Raw genomic sequence first — 19,323 nt, 5'->3', positions numbered from 1 at the left:
CATAATTAGTCATGTTCATTTGACTCTTTTTCTCACATAAGGTTAATCGATGTACAAAATGACACTTTAAGCAAAAGGTACATTTTGAAGAATACACGTTTACTAAATTGAAATGTGTCAAATATAGAAATGATTTATCAGCATAAAACAAATATTACATAAAGTTTTATGTAGCTAGCGGTCCATATAGGCATACAAGGTCAATTGAACATCTTCATCAGTGGTTTTGAAGAGGTTTACCCCGCTCAGAGCGATGCTGTAAAAGAGTGTGTCATGTACACTTCTGTTATGTCATGTTCTGCGGGTCATGTGTTGTAGAGTATTTGCGCAGCATATCTCTGCCCGTTCCCGTGGTGGTCGAGGACACGAGCAGCAGCAGCGAGTACGGCTCCGTCTCGCCGGACAATGAGCTCTGCACAAACCCCTTCAACTTCAAACCCAGCATCAAGTGCTACAGCGAGAGAGAGGTCAAAGGTCATCGCTCACTCTTCCTGAGGTCAGCAGAGGCTATCTAGCTTAAATATACCCTACTATGTTTTGATGGTGATGTTCTGCATTTATTGTATCTGCTGTTAGTAAATCTGTACATCTACTCCTCCGTATTTGTTGTTGTAGTATTCCTGTGGAGAACTTTGAGGACCACAGTGCACCACCTTCTCCAGAGGAGAAAGACTCCGGTTTCTTTATGCTGAGGAAAGACAGTGAAAGGAGAGCGACTTTACACCGAATCCTGACCGAGGACAAAGAGAAGATAGTGCTTCACCTGCTGGAGGCGCTGACACAGGTGAACCCGGCCTGGGCCTGTTGCTCTCGTGCGCTTGTGTGGATGACAATAAATTTGTCATTTGACAGTCAATTTTGTGTCCCTTTTTGTGAGTGTGATTTGTGTCTCGATACAGGGGTCTGAGGAGACCAAACTGAAGCATCAGCATATCTCCACACTGGTGGCAAGTCTGGGAGATTTTGTGAGGATGGCGGACAGGAAAATAATTGCCAACACCCTGTCTCAGCTCAAACTGGAGCTGGACTTCGACAGCACAGCTATCAGCCAACTGCAGGTGGCGCTCTTCAGCTTCCAGGACGCGGTGAGCATCAAGCCATCTAATCAATTCCTGATAGATAAAAATTTCTGTTTGATCTGAAATTGTCACATTACAACATTAAAATGAATTGCGAATGCCATTTGATGTTGAAAAGCTCAGTAATGACTTTTCCTGATTGTCAGATTTTTGTGACTTTTACTTAAAATTTGGTATAATGTTTCTGCAGGTAAATAAAGTCCTGCGGAACCACAACATCAAGCCGCACTGGATGTTTGCCCTGGATAACATCATTCGAAAGGCCGTACAGACTGCCATCGTCATATTGGTACCTGGTAAACAGAGTTTTCTTGGCTGTTGGTCATGTAAGGCAGGGGATTCATGAGCCTCGTTCAGACTGTCAGTCCAGATCCAGTTTCTGTGCTTATCGATTGGAATCTGATCATATTAATCAAGTGTGAACAGTAAAAAATTACATGAAATGCAGATTTTTTTTTACAAATCCATTTTGAGCTCTAATCGCATTTCGCATGTCAGATGCTGTTATAGGACACATGCTGAAAGTCCCCGCAGAAACAAGGTTGTGTTGTTGCAAGTGTCGGTCGAGGAGGAAATGATAGCAGGTAATTGGAGACCGGCAGAGACAACAGCAATAAAGGGAATATAGAAACTCATACCAGCCTCCTGTGTTTCTGCCGCTGCATCAGGAGACACAGTTTTATATTGTCATTTTGTAAATAGACAAAAACATCTCTATTGCAAACTCCTCCATGTTGCTGTTGTTTTGGGCGTATTCCTACCTATGCAACGTCATAGAAACCAATGCAGATATTCCGGAAAACTAAAGAGCGCCACAGGACACACAAATCATATATGAACAATTCCAATACTCGGAGTGGACAGTCAATAATTTAGATACACTAATGATCGGATTTGGACTGACAGTGTGAACAGCCCCCAGCACTGCACATTTTAGATGTCCCCCTTTGGATGTCTCCAGTCTGTGCAGTGCTGTGGAGGCTCCAGGAACAGTTCATGTGATCTGTTGTTTGTCGTTTGTTCCTCTCAGAACTGCGGCCACACTTCACGCTGGCGTCAGAGAGCGACCCCGCCGAGCAGGAGGACATTGATGATGACTCAGTTCCTCAGGGAAACGCTGGCCTCAAGGACATCGCAGCACCCGTCGCTCTTCATGACGACACTGTGGTCACATCTGGAGTCAGCACACTCAGTTCAACGGTTTCCCATGAGTCTCAGAGCGCTCAGCGATCGATCAGCATGGAGCTGGGGCGCATGAAGCTAGAAACTAAGAGGTACGTGTTTTTTTATTTATTTATTTTTTTTATCTGCAGCTTTAAAATCACCCAAAAATGATTTACTCACCCTCAAGCCACCCTAGGTTTATATGACTATCTTCTTTCAGATGAACACAATCAGAGTTATATTAAAAAATATCCTGGCTCTTCAAAGCTTTATAATGACAGTGAACGGGGCTCAAGATTTTGAAGCCCAAAAAAGTGCCTCCATCCATCATAAGAGTAATCCATACGACTCCAGGGGTTAATAAAGGCCTTATGAAGCGAAGCGATGCATTTTTGTAAGAAAAATATCCATATTTAAACTTTATAAACTATAATCACTGGCTTCTGGCAACGGCTGTACGTGAGCCTAGTTCCGGCAGAAGAGTGACCTCTGACCCGACGCATGACATATTGATGAACGTGGAAGCGCAGAGGATAGAGCAAAACAAACGTAGTATTTGTTTAAGGCCATTTCGCGATTTCAGTCATCATAAAGTAAACAGCACCCCCCCTCGGATTCACACAGTTCACGCGGTTCATGCGTTTCAGATCATAAAATATGGAAATCTGTATAAATATGTAAAAATCATATCTCTGCATCCTGCCATGTGACACCAAACAGCACTGGGTCATGTTTGTCTTTGAACAGGACTCAAACCTCCTGTAGATCTGAATTTGAATTAGATTAATGCAGGTCATATTTCTATGGTGCTTTTTAAATGTTTGACTGAGAAATGTGAACATTGACATTTTTATTCTTGGCTGAAGTATTACATTAAATTTGAGCAATTATTGGACTGTGTATAACCATATTTATAGCACTTCAGTTAATCTCAGAGCATCTGTGTACATTTGCATGTATATCATGTGGTATTTGCATCAAGTCACACATTTAACCACTCTGGTTATAGACTTACACATGAATGTGTTTGTGTGCTGTAGGCTGCTGGAGGACTTAATCGAGAAAGAGAGAGAATATCAGGCCATCTTACAGCAAGTCCTGGACGAGAGAGAACAAGAGATCAGACTATTAAAGTGTCGTCCTGGGTCTGTCGGTGAGTTTGATATGTGCATTTACACACACACACACACACACACACACACACACACACACACACACACACACACACACACACACACACTATTCAGAGCTCCAGACTGCAAAGAAGATGCCTGAAAATACTCAGTCTTGATGGAGACCGAGGTGGTTTTTCCTAAATTCCCCCAGTGTTCCCTAAAACTGAGGTGTTTTTTGCATGTGAGACATAATATATGTGAATGAACAGAAACTCCATCTGTAACTGGACGCTGTACTTCCTGTTTGAAAGACCTCAGGCTGTCCAGATGGGCGACAGCTGGTTCGGCACCATCACACTGAGCCCGGAGCCCCAAAGGCTGCATGTTCAGCCCACTGCTGCTCACCCTGATGACTCGTGACTGTACAGACCACATCATCAGCAACACGATAAATCATCATACAGAGAGGAGGAGGAACTTGGACTGGTGTGAGATCAACAACCTGTCTCTGAATGTTGACAAAACAAAGGAGATAATCCCTGAGTTCAGGAAGTCCCGCAGCATCCGTCTTCCACGGCACATCAGTGGTTTCCCTGTAGGGAAGTTTCTGGGTCTACACATCACCGACCATCTGACTGGCCAAGAAAGCACAGCAATGTCTCCACTTTCTGCGGCGACTGAGACAGGCAAACACATCTTACCATGTGTTACAGAGGAGAGCTTAATGATGCTTGATGCATCTCTGTCTGGCATGGCAGTGACACTGCTTCAGACCACAAGGCCCTGCAGCGCGTTGTAAGAACTGCAGAGAGGATCACTGAACATCTTTCCAATTTCAGACGTTGATCAAACACGCTGTGTGAACGAGAACTGCAGCATCACCACAAACTCTGACTGCAATAACCACAGAAACATCTGCTCTACTGCCAGGACTCGACACCACAACAATACATTAGCAACTATGTCATGTTGTATGATCATGTTTTATTGATGCGTAAACATTTGTGTGAACATTTATAGTAGTAATTCGTCATGTATGTTTATGATATAAAAAATCGAAAAAATCATTTTGAGTCATTTGTATGAATGTAAATGACAGCTGCTGATGCTGTGAGTATGAACAGTCTGAAGTCACACATATGTGGCACTGCTCTGTAGGAAGCGTATATCCATGCACCGCTTTCGTGAGAGGACTGCCTGCCGCCACTGTCTTAAGTAATTTAATTTTATGAAGTAACCACTGTACACAATCATCGTAGATAACAATCATGTGCACAAAATTTGACAGCATTTTCTGAGGAAATTGCTCGGATCAGATGTGAGGAGGATGTGTCCACTAAAAATCAGCTGTTTATAAATCATTCAGTAAAACTAATGGAGAAGAATACTTTTGTACAAATACTACACTGTATTTCTTTTAGAATCATGAAAAGTTACATTTTCTTACTGAAATTTTCAGTGGTGTTCTCTGAGAAAAAGAGACTTTGACATTTAGTGGCGCTTCTTTATTTGAATATTAATGTTGACATGCTGCTTTGGTGGTCTTTTGCTATGTATTAAATCATTAGGTTGTAATATATTTTCAGTATTGACCTTTTAAAATGGAAGACTCAGTCCAACCCTGTTTCATCATGTGTTTATGGCAGATGCTCCTGTGCAGCTCGTGAGCACACACAGTTCGTCTGAACGAGACGGAGACCAGGAGCTTCTGGAATGGCTGAATCTCCACGGCGCTGATGCAGATTCCATACAGAGAGTAATATAAAATATATTCAGTTTGGGCTCTGAATATTTTAAACACATCTTGTCCTTAATTATATTGTCTGAAATCAACAGATAATGGATTTTTTTTTTGTACATATCATAGATTATAGCCGAAGATTACAGTCTTGATGACATCCTTCATTACGTCACAAGAGACGACTTGAAGACTTTGAGATTACGGTATGTGAACAGTATTCTGTAATAATATATTTTTATTTTTATTAAATAAAAATATTTTATATATAAGTTTTATTAAACTTCTGTTATCTAAGGGTACTCAAACAATAGACACTAACATGCATAAGTTATATTTTGCATATACTGTACATTCAGACATTTCAGGTCAGTAACTTTTTATTTATTTTTTGACGTATTGACATTTATTTACATTTATTTTTTGAAAGAGTCTCTTCTGCTCACCAAGGCTACATTTATATGATCAAAAATACAGTAAAAACAGTGAAATATTATTCCAATGTAAATCAGCTGTTTTCTATGTGAATATATAGTAAAGTGTAATTTATTCCTGTGATCAAAGCTGAATTTTCAGCATCATTACTCCAGTCTTCAGTAGGATATAGTTCAGATATATATAGTTAGTTATAGATATATTCAGCAATATAGGCTTCTATGACATTGGAGTAAATTACTCGTTCATTGTTGCAAGTTCCAGATGCTGCGACAGACATGAGCTCTTTATATTGAATCTGACTGAATCCAGACAACTAATTGGTTTATATTATGTAATCCAGGGATTTTCCATTCTGTGTAAATGAATTACTGTTCAGATGTAAATGTGGTCCTCCTCCAGACATGAATTATATTACACAGCGATAAAGCATGCAGTGTGAATCTGGCATAATTCACATTCACTTTGGGATCAAGTTTCTCTGCTCTCCTGGCGACAGTAGTGTATGACTCTGTTCCTCTGGTCTTGTGTTTCCAGCGGTGGAGTCCTGTGTAAACTCTGGAACGCCATCACAGAGCACAGGAAAACACCAGGATGAGGACGACAGCCGTCCACACCATCTTCAGGTGTTTCAGACACAACCAAATACATATAGCGGGATCAAGTCTTGTGTGATAATTCATATCACATGTAAATATGTTTGAACTTTTTTATTTGTCTGTGAAATTGCAGTTTTACAAGTGACTGTAAATTATTGTTAAAGGCCACACATTTGATACGCGAGTGCTGTTATGGCATCTTTATACAGGAAGCTTGTTTTATTTTTTATATTTGGTTACAGAAACATGTCTTGACCTGCCTGAGAAGCTTCTCCAGCACAAATCTCTTTTCCTTTCAGAAAAGACACTGAAACTAAACGCATATGTGTGTGTTTTATATATTTTTACATGTATCATTTATTAGATGTATTGTCAAGTAGTTTGGTAATATACCTTTTTTTATCAAATCTAGTTATATTTGCATATATTCTGAATTACAGCTATGAAGAAACACAGTAACCAGACTGAATTGTGTTCCCATGTATTTGGGGTGAGAAATGAATAAAGCACCTCTGAAACTGTATATAAACATTCCTGAGATAATATGTAAACTATATCCAGAAGCACAGAGAATATATCAGAAATGTGCACTTATGTCTATTTATTCAGCACAAACCTCCAGCAACTCTAGTTTTTAAATTCTGTAAAATTACCATTTTAGTTGTGACTGATGGCACTGAAAGTTTCTAGTCAAATCATAAAACTTAACACAAATGCACATCTAATGATACACACACACACACACACACACCCAGGGCTCTGTGATGTGACAATCATGTAACGGACACGTTTGATGTCTGTGGTAAATGTTTGCATGATCAGTGTTTGCATTATAATTCTTTAATTTTGTGCAAATTGGAATTTCAATTTTGCATCAAATAAAAAGTTTTGGAAAAAAAAATCTGTATGAATCTGTAAGAATGTATATATTTATTCATGCCAGTCATTAATAACTGCCCCGTACTCGACAAAAGACATTTTAAAGAACGATGGGTTCAAACAACATAGGACCCCATTGACTCTCATTGTATAGACAAAAAAATACATATTTTTTAAAAAATGGGATGGGGATAATTTTTCTTTGTTTTTATATTTGTTTGGTATCTTAATCTGTGGTGCTTCTTTAAAAGTGAGTTTCTCTGACGGACAGCTGGCATCAGGAGCACAGAGGGAATAAACAAACCTATGGATGCCATCCAGTAGGATTTGTTGATACAGAAGCAGCTCTGTCCATCAGTCGCCCAGTATCCATCAGAAACATCTTCAGAAGGTTCCCTTTGTTGTGGAAAAAGTCTTCTCCAAAGAAATGACTGGAGTCACAGAGGTCCAGATGCCCAAAGCTTAGACTTTATTGGTGGAGACGACAAAGCCGAGGCGCCTGCAGAACATCTCACAATTACACTCGTCGTAACTCTGATTTTTACAGTTTTTAACCAATGACCTTGTGTCCAGGTGTTTGCCACTTCTTCTAATCTTCAGACGGTCTGCCCAAAAACACAGTTGGGAACTTTCCAACTCTTTTTCATCAGCTCATCCACAGTTTTTATCAGATCTTCTAGCTACTCCCTAATAGTATGTTTTGAAGCATTTATCACATGCTTCACACATTGTGCAGGTTTGAGTTCAGAGAGACGTACACATACAGAGGCCATTCATATATTCTGAAAATATATCAGAAATGTCTCATAAAAATATACTATACTTTAGGGAATTTTCCTTAAGTTTTCTAATCTGACGTGGGAAATGACAGTCCTGCGTATGTTTTTTGTTTTTATTTCACTTCTGTTCTCAACTTTGGATCAGAGTTTAAAGTGATTCAGTGTTTTATTTAAGGGCCTATTCGTAAAACCAAATAAAGCGTTTTCTAAACACAAAGAAAAAGTGGGGTCAATGTTATCAATTAATAAAGCTAGTCAAATGTTTCCAAAATGTCTTTACATGAGAGCAAAACGCATCAAAGGTGTGAGGTCATATCTGCGACACTTCTCAATGCGCATGTGCAGTGTCTGTCCGGCGCATGTCGATGACATTGGAAACGACATGGCGGTGTTATTGGAAACGACGCTTGGAGATATCGTTATTGATTTATACACAGAAGAAAGACCGAAAGGTAATTAATAATAACATTAATGACAGGCGAAGGGTGTAAACGAATTTGCACTGGAAGCAAGATTGCACTATATGCTAGTTCTTTTAACACAATAAACAAAACGACGTGACAAATATAAGAAATCTCTGTCGGGACTTTTTACTTGATAAACATGTGAATTCGTGATAATTGTGCTGGTATAACCAGAATTCAAGTTGTTATATGAATTAATGGTTCACTAGAAGAGTACTAAACCAGCTACACGCTATCGTGATGATATTATTTAGCCTATATCATACCATAGTACTGAATGATAACCAGAATTGTCCTTCTAATTTACAGCCTCGCTGAACTTCCTGAAACTGTGCAAAATCAAATATTACAACTATTGTCTGATTCACAATGTTCAGGTAATATAAATGCATGTCTTTTATTTTGTGTGCATTAAAGACGTCATATTGTGAAAAATAGTTTTATCCTCGATATTTCCTTTGAAACCACTATAAGAAAAAATCAAATGGAGATTCAAAAGGTTTTTAGTTCTGAAAGTTACATTGTTTGTGTAGAATCACATTTCTCTCAAAAATTCAAGGTACATTTTGATTACTGTAGGATATGTAAATGAATATTTCTAATGTAGTTATCACGTCAGATTGAGGTAGAGTTTCACTGTTCGGTGTCGAGATGTTTATCTGTTCTCGCCCCACTCCAGAGGGACTTCATCATTCAGACGGGCGACCCCACCGGCACGGGCCGAGGAGGAGAGTCTGTGTTCTGGTCAGCAAGAGGTTTATTTTATTGTGTTTGTGCTGACTGAACACATGTGCATTGTGTGATGATGATGATGTGTGTGTTTGTAGTAAACTGTATGGCGATCAGGCACACTTTTTTGAGTCTGAGAAGATGCCGAGGATCAAGCATAGAAAGAAAGGGACTGTGTCTATGGTGAACAACGGCAGCGACCAGCACGGCTCTCAGGTTAACAGTGCTCAGATCATCTAATACACACAGTGTCTGTGTTGTCAGTGTTGTTTATGGGATTTGAGTGTGACTGAGTTTGTTTTCTTTTGGCTCCCAGTTTCTGATCACCACAAGCGAGAATCTGGATTATCTGGACGGCGTTCACACTGTGTTTGGAGAGGTGACAGAGGGCATGGACGTGCTCTCTAAAATCAATGAGACCTTTGTAGACAACAACTTCATCCCCTATCAGGACATCAGGTAGGACAAAGTGTTTTTAGAGAGAGAGAGATTGACCAACAGTGATTTTCATTTTTATTACAAAAGATGCCAAATATAATTTTGTAAGTGTACGATAACTGCTGTGTGACAGACGTAGGCCGGTAAGAGCTGTGTGTGTAAACCTCACTCCCCTGATCTCAAGAGGCGCTCTAGCGACTGACACTGGAGACCGCGGTCTTTAGCCTCCTTGTTAGAGCACCCGACTCCCATGCCGGCGGACCTGGGTTCAAGTCCACTTAGAGCGTGCGGTTCGAACAGGAGGGGTTACATATGCAGAATCAGTATTTAATGATTGATCAGAGAGCAGCATACAGTAATGTTTTTCCACATGTAAAGTCAATGAATGCGTTTACACCCTTACAATGCGATTATAATGGGATTTTGGAAATATTGCAATTAAACTTTACTTCACGTAAACACAATACTTCGATCAAACTAATGTGATTGAGCTCATAATCATAGTAAACATTCACATTAAACTATGTGGTATACGTCAATTTTAATTGCAACCGGTATGTGCTCATGTTCATGTTCATCATGGTACTGAATGACCTTCTGATACATCAAATGTGTTTTGCGTTTGATGTGAGTGGACTGAAACAGTGTCCAGTAACACTCACTGTACCTGAGTTCATCATTTGTATAATGGCGGCAATAATAACCACACTTCTTAACAAATGATCAGATTAATGAAAATTGCATGTAAACGGGCGTGAAGAGTTCTGCTTGTGTCATGTAAACATCTTACTGACATTAAGACCATACTCTGATTATTAGAGATGATCACATTACTGGTGCACATGTAAACAGTGTTTTCCTGTTAGTGTTTGAGTTAGTAAGTTCAGTTTGTTCTTCTTTTTCAGTGATAGATTCAAGACTTGTTTGCATCTTCTGTGTAATAATTTTTTAGTATAATGTATGTAGGTGAATATTTATGCGATATCACATGAACACGAGTATTAAACACGATTCACAGGTTAGTCTGTTTCAGTCAACAGCAAGTGTGATGTTGCTTTTATAGCAGTTCAGCTAATGATATGTTAATATCGGGGAAGGTTTTCATTATAAACACAATGTTGCAATTTACTCTGTTTTTACTTCAAACAAAGCCACGATAGATTTAAACGTTGCATGTCTCCAAACAGCACAGAGTAGTGGCGATACAGAATGAATCAGTGTTTTTGAACAATTGGTTGAATGATTCAGTGAATCACGAAGGCTTGTTGCCATCAACTAAAATTCCCTTTGACTGACAGTCTGTCTGGAGTGCACAAACACAGACTACTGGAGTGATGCCAACGATTAAACAGTCCCAGTGTTATATCAGCTGTTATATCAGCACTCTGGATGAAGAAGAAGCTCAGTTATAAAAGTTTGTTTCACATGTTTCCATCAGTACAAAATTCCCACACTTTAGATTGTCTCATAGTTTTGAGGTTTGGGTGGTTCGGATTCATAGATCAGTGTCAGAAGGTTTTAGACTAAACGTCAGTGTTTGTGCCTGCTCAGTTTTTGTCTCCATTTTGGTTTCAGGATTAATCACACAGTGATTCTGGATGACCCGTTTGATGACCCTGCGGGCCTCCCGGTTCCTGACCGATCGCCTGAACCCACTAAAGAGCAGCTGGATGTGAGTGTCTTCATTCTCTGTCAAACTCAATATTACTGTACTGTGAGCTGGCAGAGTTATGCCAACTTAGAGGTGATGTTTGTAATCATTTTAATGATAAAATTAGCACTACAAGTAAGCTATGAATTCCCAATTCAGTTAAATTTCAGTCACAAGGTTTTGATTTGATTCAACGTTGCTTGATTTCTACAGTGCATGATACGCATGGTGACTGTAACAGTCCGGTTTTCACGTTTTGCGCATTTCTAAATATTTTGGGGCATTATAGGTTACTGTTAGTCTACCTCCATTGATGAATAATGAATACAGTTCACAGAAAGTTAAGTTTTTATTTTGGGTACGAGTCACACTAAAAGAAGAGGGTCATGTGATTCAAACAGGCTTGTTGAAACAACGTTTCAAAGATAAAAATGAAGATAGAGTTATTGAACTGCCTGAAACAAGTCAGTAATTCCAGTTTTACTTCTTGGTCAAACCTACCTAGTTTTGTAACAAATTCACATAATGCGAGCCTCTGGTCTTCATTGGCTGCCCACAAACAACGTGTGCTTTGACCCTCAATCACTGTAGTTGCGGCCGAGACTTAGGAGTTGTGTTCGTGTTCATGTTCATGTCGAGAAGACGCTGTGTTCTGCTGCCAAAGCAAATCCACTTTGATGAGATTGATACGGTAAAACCGACACCATCGTTACTGTTCGTATCACTGTGAATCAAGAGCTGAGATTCAGATATGATAATGAGCATTTGGTTTCTGACCAATCACAGCAGACTGGGCCATCTGACCAATCAGAGCAGAGCAGCTCTCAGAAAGGAGAGACCGAATCCTTGATTGGACCGTTTCAGAAACTGAGAAAAAAAGAGCTGATGCTGCAGTGGATATGATGAAATTTTATGTTGATTATGATGAAAATGAAAGTGTTTTTTGACCTTTGATGCATGTAATCCTATTGTAGGAGACTCCAAAACAACATTAGGAGCCTTTAAAATAGCATAATAGGGGCACTTTAAGTTTTATAAAATAAATTTAAAAAAATCAATCCCAAGGTCAGGGGTTCAGTTCCTAGGAAATCCATAAACTGATTATTTAATTATGTAATTATATAATATTTGAAACATTAGATTTATTATTAAACATCAGGTTAGATGTTCACTTCAATACCCTTTAAATGTAGTGACTTAATGCTTTCAAAAATATGAATTGTTATTATTGCAGTGTAAGTGTGTGTACTGTCTGTTCAAAACAGAATAAGCAGGTAATGTGTTTTTTGTTATTGATTCTAGATTGAATAATCGGTGCTTGTACATGTTTTAGAGCGGTCGGATTGGAGCAGATGAGGCCATAAACGATGACGAGGGAGACGCCGAGGTGCTGGATGAACTGATAAAGGAGAAGGAAGCAAAGACGAAAGCCATTCTACTGGAGATGGTAAATTTCATGACTTGCACATGGACATGATCACTCGAGACATCTTTTACTGACACAGATGCTGTTCACTGTTTGAATGTCTGCTTCTTGTTGAAAGGTGGGCGATCTGCCAGACGCAGAGGTCAAACCTCCAGAGAACGTGCTGTTTGTGTGTAAACTCAATCCTGTGACCACAGATGAAGATCTAGAGATCATCTTCTCACGTTTCGGCCCCATTAAATGGTGAGATAATAGAAGATTTTACTGCCATATTAGTTCTGCTGTGATAGTCTGACCCTCTTCGTTGTGGTTCAACATTGTGAGTGAAGTTTAGGGCTGGTAACCAAAAGATCACATTTTTGAACCTCTGCAAGGGTTGAAGGATTTCCTGTGAGTGATCTATCATTAAAAATTTAACTCATTTCTATATGTACAGTTGCAAGAAAAAGTATGTGAACCACTTGCAGAATCTGTGAAAATGTTAATAATTTTAACAAAATAAGGGAGATCATACAAAATGCATGTTATTTTTTATTTAGTACTGTCCTGAGTAAGATATTTTACATAAAAAATGTTTACATATAATCAACAAGACAAAAAAAAAAATAGCTGAATTTATTAAAATGACCCAGTTCATAAGTTTGTGAACCCTTGATTCTTAACACTGTGTGTGGTTACCTGATGATCTACGACTGTTTGTTTGTTGTGTGATGGTTGTTCATGAGTCTCTTGTTTGTTCTGAGCAGTTAAACTGAGCTCTGTTCTTCAGAAAAATCCTCCAGGTCCTGCAGATTCTTCAGTTTTCAAGGATTTTTTGCATATTTGAACCCTTTCCAGCAGTGACTGAATGATTTTGAGATCCGTCTTTTCACACTGAGGACAACTGAGGGACTCAAACACAACTATTAAAAAAGGTTCAAACATTCGCTGATGCTTCAGAAAAAAACATGATGCATTAATAGACGGGGGGGGGAACATTTTGAAAACATTTGGAATTTGAAGATCAAGGTAAATTGTATTTAATTTGTCTTCCGGGAAACATGCAAGTATTTTCTGTTGCTTCTGAAGGGCAGTACTAAATGAAAAAAAAATGATATTCAAGCGAAATAAGAAAAATCTGTACATCTTCATCCTGTTCAAAAGTTTTCACCTCCGACTCTTAATGCATCATGTTTTTTTTCTGGAGCATCAGTGAATGTTTGAACCTTTTTTAATAGTTGTGTTTGAGTCCCTCAGTTGTCCTCAGTGTGAAAAGACGGATCTCAAAATCATTCAGTCACTGCTGGAAAGGGTTCAAATATGCAAAAGATGGTGGAAAAATGAAGAATTTTTGGGACCTGGGGGATTTTTCTGAAGAACAGAGCTCAGTTTAACTGCTCAGAACAAACAAGAGACTCATGAACAACCATCACAAAACAAACAAACAGTCGTAGATCATCAGGTAACCACACACAGTGTTAAGAATCAATGGTTCACAAACTTTTGAACTGGGTCATTTTAATAAATTCAGCTATTTTTTTTGTCTAATGGATTATATGTAAACATCTTTTATGTAAAATATCTTACTCAGGACAGTACTAAATAAAAAATAACATGCATTTTGTATGATCTCTCTTATTTTGTAAAAATTTTGCACATTTTCACAGATTCTGCAAGTGGTTCACATACTTTTTCTTGCAACTGTGTGTATATATATATATATATATTAATATAAACTCTTAATAACCTTGGTCACACTTTAGTTTAGGGTCCTATTCTCACTAATATCTACGACTTTTGCCTCAATAAACTCCTAATTACTGCTTATTAATAGTTAGTAAGGTGATTGTTAAATTTAGGTATTAAGTAGGATTATGGGATGTAGAATTTGATCGTGCAGAATAAGACATTAATATTTGCTTTATAAGTGCTAATAAACGGCCAATATCCTAGTAATATGCATGATAATAAGCAACTAGTTAATAGTGAGAATTGGACCCTAAACTAAAGTTTACCATACATTTTTTATTTTTTTTTGGTATTTTTTACTTTCCTATTCCCAGATTTGAAGTGTATAAACACAATAAAAGACTTTGTTTAGTGTTATTTTGACTATGCCATGTGTTTTTTATTTAATTTTATCATGTAGTTTTTATGATATAATTATGTATTTTATTATATAATGTTTGAGAGTGAGAGCGAGGGTTCAGTCTCAACACATTCTGCTGAAGCTGTTTTAGCAGTCGACAGTATTTATAGCGCACAGTATTTTCTGCATGTGTGGAATGCCCAGATGTGCATTATACAACCCAGCACACACTGTGGAACACTGTATCCCACAATGCAATGTGCTCATCATGACCTTCCATTTCAAATATGACAGATGAACTGAATAATAATATCTGCCGTGAATTTTTTTTTTTTTTTTTACTTCTTCTTGACTACATGCAGGGTTCGTTGTTTCACAAATATCTGTATAAAAGAATGTTTAATTGATAAAATTGGTTAAACAAATGACAGTACTCCGCATTCATTAAACATGCAGTCATGTGACAACACAGACCACTAATGTAACATACTGCTGTTTAAAGTGGTAATCTTTGCGTATTGTTTTATAGTAGGCACTAGGCAGACTGTGAGGTCCAGTGTTCAGTTCTGACCACAGCCTGTGCCTGAATCTGTTCAGCAGCAACTGTGTGTGAAAGTCAGAGAAACAAACCAGTTGTGTTGTGTAAATGATAGTGTGTGTGTGTGTGTGTGTGTGGGCAGATGCTGTATGTTATCTGCTGGCTCTGATCTAACATGTTAATGTTCATTTGCAGTTGTGAGATCATCAGAGACTGGAAAACAGGAGAGTCTCTGTGCTATGCGTTCATCGAGTTTGAAAAGGTTTGTGAAGTTTCCACTGAAATCAAGTTAGATTAGATCAAGAACATGTACGTGCTCTCTACACAGACACGGCAGTGTCATGTGGATCTTGAAATGTTCAGTCTCATCCAGTGTAGGCACTGATTATGATGGGCTCTCTTTGATTTTGTTGTAATTAATCATAATAATTCTGTGTAGTGATGAGAACACAGACTTGACTTCCTACAGCGGATCTTACTGTTGTCTGTTAGCACACTGAAGTGCTCTTTAAGAAGTCTCGTTACTCTTAAAAGTGTTTATTTTGCGTTGAATGGCCTGCTTTTAAAACACATTGAGTTTCTCAGTGAGGTCATCAAAATGTGCATTCAGGGCGAGTCATTTTGGAATAATCAATGCATTTGTGTATCGTTTGATCAGGAGGAGGACTGTGAAAAAGCGTACTTCAAAATGGACAATGTCCTGATAGATGACCGTCGCATTCATGTGGACTTCAGCCAGTCTGTGTCTAAGATAAAATGGAAAGGCAAAGGTGAGTCTGTCCCCATTTATTAAACGCATATCCTGCAAAGCAGGGGTTCCCAAACACATTCCCGGAGCCTCCCCAGCACTGCACATTTTGCATGTCTCCTTTGTCTGACACACCCATTTCAGGTCTTGGAGTCTCGACTAATGAACTGATGATCTGAATCAGGTGTGTTCGATTTAGGAGACATGGAAAACATGCAGTGTTGGGGAGGCTCCAGGAATGTGTTTGGGAACCCCTGCTGTAAAGTAATACAAATATAATTATTAGCCGTTTCCATTCAAAGTTGAGAATTTACCTTATGCGCAAAATTGGAATATTGTATAAAACATTTGCGAATAAAGCAGCATTTCCATCACGTGTTCAAGAGAACAAAATCGTCTCTTCCTGGGAAACTGGTGCAAAATATGAGTAATAAAAATGTAAGTTTTCCAATCAGGCTCTTTTTCCCGCCATCACAAATGAGTTGGTCTCAGAGCGTCAGACGAAACACAATAAACGCCGTCATCTTCTCTTGTGTTCGGATGCTGGTGTTTGGGAACACGGTCGTGTGAGACGCTTCTGGAGGAATTAAGCCAAATCATTCTGATGACAGACTTTGACTCGGGCACATAAGATTTATTGATTTATTGATATGATTTACTGTGCTGCTCAGTCGTTTATCTGCAGTGTTAAATGCTCAAGTTAATAAATCAAAATTAAATTTAAAACCTATTATTAATACAACTAAATTAAAGGTAGTATATGCAGTGGTTAGTATTTTTGATAATATTTTTATTGTCAGTATGTTTGATTTCTAGGTGGGAAGTACACCAAAGATGATTTTAAGGCCTATGAGAAGGACCAGGACAACAAATCCAAACTGGCTTTGAAAGACAAAGTCAGAAGCAAGCAGGAGTATCCTTCTGATAATCTCACACTTGGACAGGTCTATTAAAGAGGGTCCTTTTTGATTTTAAGTTATTGAACAATAGAAGTTAGTTCTTCTTAACTGTTTTCTAAAGCTCCCGTTACGAGCTTCTCTTAGATGAAGATGAGGATAACAGAAGGAAGGACGACAGAGAGAAACGAGACCGGAAACGACACTCAGACAACGAAAGGACCAAGGACAAAAAATCAAAGGTACGATGCTGTGGATTTGAATAGATGCGTGGTTCTCGACTGGTTTTCCTCTGTAATGTTTTCTCTTTTATAACACAGTCAGTCGTTCTATCAGCCCAAGAGCAGACAGAGGCAGGAGATACAGTGATGGTAAAAATGAGCAGATTTTATTGAATAATCTTTGTTGTGTCTTCCTCAATGATCAGTCTGTCTTCATCTGACCGGCACAAAATCAACAAGTGTTATTATAACAAAGCCAAGACGAGTTACTGCTTCACAACAGTGTCATGTGACGCTGAAAACCTTGAGATGGAGACGATCTCATATCTCCAACAGCACACAACATGAGACCGTAATAGGAAAAATAAAATAAAACAAAACCTTTTTAAATGTGTGTTAGATAAACGTCAATAGAATTCATTCCAAATTAATTTAAACAAATGATAAAAATCTAATTGATGCGGGTCTGCAGTATCTTAATTGAAATTACTTTAAATAAAGGCACAATTGCAAGAATGAAAAGAATGTTTTCACATTGTTTAAATGTATTATAAATACTGTCGTTTTCAGTGCTTTATTTATTGGTGTCTGGCCCATAATCCTTATAATTATAATTTATAAATATATATCATTACTGGCTGACAACAGCAACAGTACAAAAACAGCAATGTTGCACAGAACTCGAGCTCAGCAGCACAAACCATGTTTAACGTGTTTATTTTAGTGGATCTTTGGAGAATGATGAGGGCATGTCATGCAGAAATACTGTAGATGCTTTAACAAATAAAGGAGAGGAATATGTTTGTGATCATCTTGAAGACAATCTCTCAATTTAGTATGGTGAAATTGGTAGACGAAATCACATACTGTATAGTAGGTATTGCATTTGGTTTGAAACTTACTTGGAGATCTCTAAAAAATGACATTCTACATAGTATGAGTGTGTGTAGTGAATGAATATTGGACGTACTACATCCGCCATTTTGTTATATCATGGCCTAGTAAAATATCCATCGTATGCACACTTCAGAATCTTGCCGGGAGAAGTAGGTCATCCAGGGACTTTTCGTCTACTGTTTTATGAATACTATGAATTCAGACGTACTACTGTTGTCACATACTGTTTTTGACTACTATATAGTATGGAAGTAAGCATATTTGGACGGAGCATTAGTCTGGAGAGAAAATTTTTGTTTTTCTCCTGTTTTTTAGGATCGCGATGAGAGTCGGAGAGAAAAAGATAAAGGCAGACAGCGCTCGCGTTCAAGAGACCGAGAGAGACACAAGGACAAGGAACGAGAGAAGGAAAAGCAGAGAGACCGAGGCAGAGAGAGAGACGGCGATCACAAACGCCACAGACGAGATCGGAGCCGCAGTCGCAGCCCTAAGAGATCCAAGTACTACAGCTGACCGTCAGCAGAGCAGAACTTCATGAGTACAGCCCAGTAAGATAAAACAAACCACATTATTAGGAGTCATTTCTTACATGTGAAGAAAAATCAGTCCAATTGTTTGTAAATTTTGAAGATTGCAAATTTATGGAATGTTAGTAAAGTCAAAGTTTGTGAAAATCTAAAATGTGTGTTGATGCAAGTTTGTGTATTTCTAGAGCTGACAGTAGCTCTTTGTGTTCAGGAAGTTTATGAACACTGCCACAGATACGCTTTCCATTCTCAACAAAAACACTCTTGGTATTTGAAATCAAGCCAAACAAACACGCCCCTCCATTCATTGCTCCGCCCCCAAAACGCAAGAGTGGATGTCTCTTCACCATAGCAGAAGTGAAGATGACAAACGAACGACAAGGAAGAACAAACAAATGAACATCATGTACACGATTATATACAAGCAAGAGTTAGCCGTCAATAGCACACATTTAAAACAGCAGGAAGGACCTCGGCTTCCATTTTCAGGCCTTCCTGCTCAGGTTTCTTCAGCACTGGAAAGCTTTTCTAATATTAACGCGGTTCCTAAAGCGCTTGCCTGATCATAACCCTTGTTTTTCCAGTAATATTCCTCTGACCCTTTCTCTTTTGTAATGTCTCTCAGCCATCACTCTTTCTAGTCTTTCTTCAGATCTCCCTCTTGCGCACTCTCTCTCTCCCCCATCATGAGCAGACACGCCCCCTACTGCTGATTGGCTACACGTTTGCTGTGCTGTTCGGTCCAATCCACATTCAACGTTTCTCAGAAATCACTTACTAACTTGTCTCTATTTAAAGGTGTTGTGGTTAGCTTGGGCTGTCACACAATCAAATCATTACAAATGGACTCATTTCTTGACAGTTAGGATGTTTCGACAGAAATATTTCAGCAGTTATAACTGAACTTCAGTGATGAGCTGCCTGCCACTTTA

At 38.6% G+C, this 19,323-nt stretch overlaps 2 protein-coding genes across 5 annotated transcripts in view; both read left to right on the top strand.

Annotated features, from left to right (window-relative positions):
• map3k5 (mitogen-activated protein kinase kinase kinase 5) overlaps positions 1–7,031 on the top strand; it is a 35,729-nt gene extending 28,698 nt beyond the window's left edge. For 2 of the 3 annotated variants that reach the window (XM_051876244.1, XM_051876247.1), the window contains 9 exons: positions 319–496; positions 616–784; positions 900–1,085; positions 1,270–1,375; positions 2,110–2,353; positions 3,284–3,396; positions 5,005–5,114; positions 5,226–5,302; positions 6,069–7,031. In XM_051876244.1, coding sequence (XP_051732204.1) covers positions 319–496; positions 616–784; positions 900–1,085; positions 1,270–1,375; positions 2,110–2,353; positions 3,284–3,396; positions 5,005–5,114; positions 5,226–5,302; positions 6,069–6,129 — 1,244 coding nt within the window. In that variant the 3' untranslated portion in view covers positions 6,130–7,031. Of the gene's footprint in view, positions 1–318; positions 497–615; positions 785–899; positions 1,086–1,269; positions 1,376–2,109; positions 2,354–3,283; positions 3,397–3,669; positions 4,426–5,004; positions 5,115–5,225; positions 5,303–6,068 lie in introns of those variants that run through there. The other variant, XM_051876246.1, reaches the window with a different exon arrangement.
• Positions 7,032–8,105: 1,074 nt separating this feature from the next.
• Positions 8,106–18,545, top strand: ppil4 (peptidylprolyl isomerase (cyclophilin)-like 4). 2 transcript variants are annotated; one of them, XM_051876253.1, is made up of 14 exons: positions 8,106–8,240; positions 8,562–8,629; positions 8,932–8,996; positions 9,080–9,197; positions 9,298–9,440; positions 10,995–11,091; positions 12,404–12,517; positions 12,615–12,739; positions 15,298–15,364; positions 15,761–15,872; positions 16,667–16,763; positions 16,871–16,988; positions 17,067–17,117; positions 18,180–18,545. In XM_051876253.1, exons 1-14 carry the CDS (start codon positions 8,120–8,122, stop codon positions 18,375–18,377), a joined length of 1,494 nt encoding a protein of 497 aa, XP_051732213.1. In that variant the 5' UTR covers positions 8,106–8,119; the 3' UTR covers positions 18,378–18,545. The 2 variants fall into 2 exon arrangements, with proteins under 2 accessions (XP_051732213.1, XP_051732214.1); XM_051876254.1 differs by lacking the exon at positions 17,067–17,117 and having other exon boundaries at positions 8,114–8,240.
• The last annotated feature ends 778 nt before the right edge of the window (positions 18,546–19,323 follow it).

The sequence above is a fragment of the Ctenopharyngodon idella genome, chromosome 20, assembly GCF_019924925.1.
Source record: "Ctenopharyngodon idella isolate HZGC_01 chromosome 20, HZGC01, whole genome shotgun sequence".
NCBI lineage: Eukaryota > Metazoa > Chordata > Actinopteri > Cypriniformes > Xenocyprididae > Ctenopharyngodon > Ctenopharyngodon idella.
Note: the sequence above shows the minus strand (reverse complement) of the source record. Positions and strands in the feature narration are given on the sequence as shown.

Bases quoted from the DNA above. Each gene is read 5' to 3' on its own strand.
- ppil4 (XM_051876253.1), top strand. From the start codon at position 8,120: ATGCGCATGTGCAGTGTCTGTCCGGCGCATGTCGATGACATTGGAAAC. The intron at 8,241-8,561 runs GTAATTAATAAT...TCTAATTTACAG, and splicing joins CACAGAAGAAAGACCGAAAG to CCTCGCTGAACTTCCTGAAA. The intron at 15,365-15,760 runs GTTTGTGAAGTT...TCGTTTGATCAG, and splicing joins CGTTCATCGAGTTTGAAAAG to GAGGAGGACTGTGAAAAAGC.